Here is a 6,000-nt window from a genome sequence, read left to right on the forward strand (position 1 = left end):
TAAAATTTTCAATACATAGCAAAGAGCATTTCATTAACAAGGTCGAGCCCAACTATTACTATTACTATTACTACTACTACTACAAAAAAAAAAAAAAAAAAAAAAAGACTGACCGACTGACAAATTCAAGGAAGAAAGGAAAGTAGAAACAACTATTATTAAGAGGAAACCGAGAGCTATCTGCTCATCTAGTTCTTGTTTAGACAGTTTCGGAACCCGCTTGAGGTCGGTATCTGAGATCAAGTGTTGCATCTACGTCAGATCCATCACACCTGAGAAATCGAGTAACAAATAATTCTCAGGCCCATATAAAGGTGCGGGAATCCAGGCAAGGGTGAGCAGGGTGGAGAATCACCGACCTCAACAACAGCCTTTTCTTAGCGGCCCGAGTTTTCTTCAAAGAGCCCCCAAGCTCCTCAACATCATGAAGAGATGAGTCCCCGAGCCACAAAGAAGCCTTATTCACAGGCTTGACCACCTTTTATTTTTTTCTAGACCAACATGTCCGGAGACTTAGGGAATCCTGCTCGAACTGCTCAGCGAGACCATCTTTCTTTTTCTTCATTACCTTGATCATCTCCACACTTACATCATGTCGTCTACAAGTGAAAGAAAACTGTAGGCAAAAAAAAAAAAAAATTATGGTAGCTGAACCATTTTTATGTCTTGTATTGGTTCAACCCTCTTGTGAAAAAAATACAATATGACACATAACATCATCTTGCATCAAGATCAGTGTTTGGAAACATTTAGCCGACATATTGACCAAATATTTTGGATCTGAGGCTTGGGATCGAAAGGGTAAGGTTCTCGAGATGTTATCTCATCCTCCCAAGTCATGGGGCAAGAGTTTTGATACATCTCAGAGTGGGAAACAAAGAACAAATGGTTCGAACATCCTTTGTGAGAGGAAGGATTACCGCCTAGAAATTGGTTATCGGTTTTCATGTTGATATAAAATCGGCCCGAGCATACCCTCTTTATATGCACAAATCTAAGTAGAAGACTTGTGGTAATCCTAAAATTTAAAATTGTTAACAGAATAGCTAAGGAGAGGAGGGTCAAGTAACAGTTTGGGGTTAATCGGCTCAGGCCAACCATATAGTATTTACATACTCCATGGAGTACTCTAGGGATGAGAAAACAAGACCCATGTTTATTTGATCTTTCTAGAAGGAATGGTGCCCAAGATGAGGATTGAGGGCTAGATCACTCCGCTCGAGCATAGCCATCTGCAAAACCCTCAGGTATTCCAACTCTATCTCAGAAAGTGTCAGCTAGACCATGGTCGAGGTGGGACTCGACCACCTCATACCATTTCAGGTTAGCCATAGACAGATCAGCCTCTAAGGCCCTGGTCAGCCTAAGGTGCTTCTCATGGGGAGTCTCCCGACCCAGCTCGATGGTCTGATCGGTAGAAGGGGAAGCATATGCAAACTCGCCACCTCACTAAGTGCTCGGGTGTCAAAGCTAGAAATCTTAAACCACAAATAACTTACTAAGGTAAAATGCAATTGGTCCAAGCACAAAAGTTTTCTGGTCGAAAACGAGAAGACAATTTGACATATTAACATCAAGATAGTGAAAATGATGGGAAAGGGCCGAGTATTTGTTGTCGAGCGCAAGTGATTGTGCTTACACGATCAAAGTAATCGGGTGAATTCGATTGTGCATATACAGGCATTGCCTGAATCCATTGAAATTGTGCCACGTGGACTATTTATTCCTTTTTATTTTTAAACCAAAAATAACAAAAAACAATAACTATGGTTAGGGTTTGACGGGTTTGACCCAATAATTCAAAAATTAATTCACTTCCCGCATACATCTTTCATTTTAGAATTGTAGACTACCCTTTCCCATTTCTTCTTCCGCCGTTCACACTTCTTCAACGTTGCGAGGTTGAACAAAAATTGGGACATCAGCTTCCTTTAAAGGTATAATTTTTTACAAGAAGTGGTCGAGTTTTTGAATTCTTCACTTGTTCTCTGTTGTATTACTGTACTGGTTATATTCTATTTCATGAATTTTATAATGTTACCTTCATCGGAAACCCCCCCCCTCGATCTGCAATTGTTATATAATGTCTTCCAAGCAACAGCGGAGTAGCTCTGGTTGTGATACCGAAGAAAGGAAGAGGAAGCCGAAGTTAATATCAACGTTGGTCAATTGAATAAAATTTGGGACAAAATTATTTTTATTTTTATCAACAGATTTTTGTTCATGAACTGGAATCAGTGAATAAATTATTTTTATTTTGGGAATGCATATTTAAGGTATTGAGAAGATGTAGTAGATGATTTTATAGAAGTGGTTGCAATGTGTTGTTTTATTGAAATCGTTCGTTGTATAAATAACTGGTATTATTCATTTTTTTGTTTTTTTTTGTTTTTTCAGATTGCATAGTTGGAATATGGAGGATAACGAGCCAATTTCACTTGAGGAGTTGGACGGAAACTACGATGAAGAAGATGACGAGCAAACTGAACACCACGTGGTTGAAAACTTTGAGGTACAAAATGAAAATTCGGTTGTTGATGTTTTGAAGAGTAAACTACTAGTGGGTACGGTTATGAATAGTGTGGAAGATGCCTATTTATTATATTGTCAATATGCACATGCCAAAGGTTTTAGTGTGAGGAAGGGTGACCAACGATGTTTTTCTCATACTAATGAACTTCAGTCCAAAGAATTCATCTGTTCATGCGAAGGTTCAAAAGACGAAAGAAATTCTAGTAAAAGGATTCTAATTTATCAAAAGTTGATCACTAGAACTAACTTGCAAAGCGAAATTGAAGATCACAAGGGAAAAAGAAAGTGAATGGCGGGTGGAGTAGATTTGTGGAGGAGCATAACCATGAAATGTTTGCATCTGATCAAAATCACTTGTTGAGATCGGCACGCAATATATCACATGCAAAAAAATCGACTTTAGAAGCCATGGTAAATGCTGGAATATCTGTCTCCAATGCTGTTTCTTTTATGGAACATGAAGCATGTGGGATAGAGAATTTAGGTTTTATCAGAAAGGATGCATATGATCATATGAGTCGATTGAAAAAACATACAAAAGTTGATAATGGAGATGCCACTGCGCTTATTAAATATTTTATAGATAAGGCGAATAAGGATAATTACTTTTACTGGAATGTTCAGTTGGATGATGACGATAGAGTGATGAACTTTTTCTTTAGGGATTATAGATGTGCCGTTGATTATGAATTTTTTGGTGATGTATTGTCGATTGATACGACCTACAAAACAAATAAGTATAATTTGATTTGTGCTCCATTTGTTGGTATCAATCACCATATGCAAAATGTTATGTTTGGTTTGGCATTTATGTCAGATGAGACCGAAAGCTCTTTTGAATGGTTGTTTACAACATTTCTTGATTCTATGAATGGAAAGCAACCGCAAACTATCTTCTCAGATCAATGTCAAGCCATGATGAATGCCATTGAAACGGTTTTCCCAGATTCACATCACCGGTTATGTCAATGGCATATAAATCAGAATGCTCCTTCACACTTTGGTAGTTTAAATGGTGATTCAAATTTCAAGAAGTTGTGGTATAAATGTATGAATTGTTGTGAATCTGAATATGAATTTGAGGCAACATGGAAATACATGATTGATACATATAATTTGGATGGTCATAAGTGGTTGAATAGGATGTACAGAATCAGGAAAAAATGGGCGACTGCTTTTAGTAATGGGAAGTTCAGTGCGGGACTATTGGCTACTTCGAGGAGAGAAGTCACGAATAAGGTTTTAAAAAATACAGGCAATAAGATGAGTTCTTTGTATGAATTTGTGCTTAATTATACAAAGATTCAGAAAAATTGGCGGTCGAAAGAGAAGACAGAGGATACTCGTTGTCGTCACGGTAAGCCTCCACAGATTTTGAAAAACCATCCTTTGTTGATTCATGCTGCTGATGTTTATACAATTTCTATTTATCAGTTATTTGAAATTGAATTGGTGAATTCTTTGAATTGTAAATCTCTTGAACCACCAGCCTGTTTTGGCAATGATTGGAATTGGATTCAGATCAAAGTAAAATCTCATGATGAAAACTCAATGGTTAGGCATGTGGTGTTCAATAAGCAAAGTCATGAGATAAAGTGCAGTTGTTGTAAGTTTGAGACAATGGGCATTCTGTGTAAACATGTTTTGATGGTGTTTAATTGCATGGATGTCAATGTTATACCCAAGTGCTATATTTTGAGGAGATGGATGAAGAACATAAAAAGTCGAGTTAGCACCGATTTGCAAGAAAGTGGCAGTGCAATTGACTTAGATCATATACCGAGCTCATGTATCTCAGATGGAATTTGTCAACCAAATACTGAGATCGGTATATGATCTAAGTCAATTGAGCAAACCCTATGAGTGTGCGAGAAAAACATTATATACATTGGTTGACACCGCAAAAGATGAAATCTCCAATCTTGTGCAAAATTTGAGTATAAACGAGCAGTGTGATGATGATCCGAGTGAAGATGAAATAGGCGAAGTATGCATTCGTAACCCTCTTACTGCAAAAGCGAAAGTGATTACAAATGCAAATATTACACGACACTGGGATAGTACGAGCAAAAAGGGAAAAGGTAAAGGAAAGGAAAAGCTGAAATCTCAAGTAAGTATTTATATACAATTTATTTTATTCATCTACATGATCATATTATACACTTTATGTACTAGTTGATGTTTATATTGGTTTGAACGCGCTACATGAAATAATAGGGAAAAAAAAAGGTCAATGTTCAGAAGATGGCAACAAAACACGGGAAATAAACTTCATACAATCACTATCGCAAAATCAGTTTGCATCCCCGCAATTTCCATCTGTATCTGGGCACAATGACCAAATGCAATATTCAAGTGAAACGGTAACTTAGTTTTTTTCCATAATTGTATGCATATTTGTATTACATATTTTTTGATATTTAAAATGCAGGTAGGTTATACTAATTTCTTTGAAGCTTCTCAAATTAATTTACCATCTTATTCGTTTGGGGCTCCTCCTACATCACAAGGACATCAAGTAAGGACTGTTGTAAATATCAAATAGGTATTTTTTTACAAATTTATATTTGATTAAATTAAATTTACGTTGTTTAGGGATTTAGTCATGAAAATTGAAGGAAGATTGGGGGGACTCCAAAAGCAAAGAGTTTATAACTTCTCAGTAATGCTTTGGCAGAATCTTTGTTGTTGTATCAGAAATTGTGGTCAGAAATTGTGGTCACAAATCTCCTTTTCTTTTCTAGGCTGTAATGGCCAATCGTAGTTCTTATGAGTTTGTAGTTCCTGATGGTTGAATGAATTCCGATACAATTAACATCAATTCAATGCTCGATTATTCTACTGCTTAGTGCTTCAAATTAAATGAGATTGTCATTTATTGTTTCCGTTGAGCAAGGTTTGATAGAACTTTGAAAAATGGGCATCTTGAACTAGCTATGAGAGAAATATTCACTGAAGTATATGTTATCATATAATGGAGACGACTGCTAATATTCTAAGGTTTTATAGGAGCCTTGTTGCTGTGATTCTGGAATCACTTGCCGATATTCTGTCACAAAGATGTGTTAAGTGTGAACCAATTAATTTATTCCTTTGTTTTAGACCGAGTTTTTATGTACCAAGAAGACCATAATTTAATTGGTTATTCCGTTAAAGAATTGTTAGATGCTAAAACAAAACTTTCAGAACTGTACACGTGATGCGTTTACATATGAAGAAACAACATAAGAAATAACATAAGAAACATCTCATTAGTACATTGAGAAACAACTAAGTAACAACATAATAAAAATCACAACAGTACATTAACAAACTAAGCCAACATGTCAAAAGAAATAAACACTAGACATCATCACTAATTTTCAGAGATTCAAGTATTGCTTTGAGCTCTTCAGAAATCTCAATCATTTTTAAGGCATTTTTCTGCTGCTCACTGGCTAGGTCTGCCTGAGCATCTATCAATTTAGC

The 6,000-nt window shown here is 36.3% G+C and overlaps 1 protein-coding gene and 1 long non-coding RNA gene across 2 annotated transcripts; both read left to right on the forward strand.

Moving 5' to 3' along the window:
• Positions 1-2,940: 2,940 nt before the first annotated feature.
• On the forward strand, positions 2,941-3,974 carry LOC142504354 (protein FAR1-RELATED SEQUENCE 5-like). Its single transcript, XM_075617233.1, has 2 exons — positions 2,941-3,889; positions 3,967-3,974. Exons 1-2 carry the CDS (start codon positions 2,941-2,943, stop codon positions 3,972-3,974), a joined length of 957 nt encoding a protein of 318 aa, XP_075473348.1.
• A 366-nt stretch (positions 3,975-4,340) lies between these two features.
• LOC142555109 (uncharacterized) lies at positions 4,341-5,365 on the forward strand. The gene is made up of 3 exons (XR_012822329.1): positions 4,341-4,642; positions 4,750-5,050; positions 5,128-5,365. It is a non-coding gene; the product is annotated as an uncharacterized LOC142555109 (long non-coding RNA).
• The last annotated feature ends 635 nt before the right edge of the window (positions 5,366-6,000 follow it).

Source organism: Primulina tabacum, chromosome 9, assembly GCF_025594145.1.
Source record: "Primulina tabacum isolate GXHZ01 chromosome 9, ASM2559414v2, whole genome shotgun sequence".
Taxonomy (NCBI): Eukaryota; Viridiplantae; Streptophyta; class Magnoliopsida; order Lamiales; family Gesneriaceae; genus Primulina; species Primulina tabacum.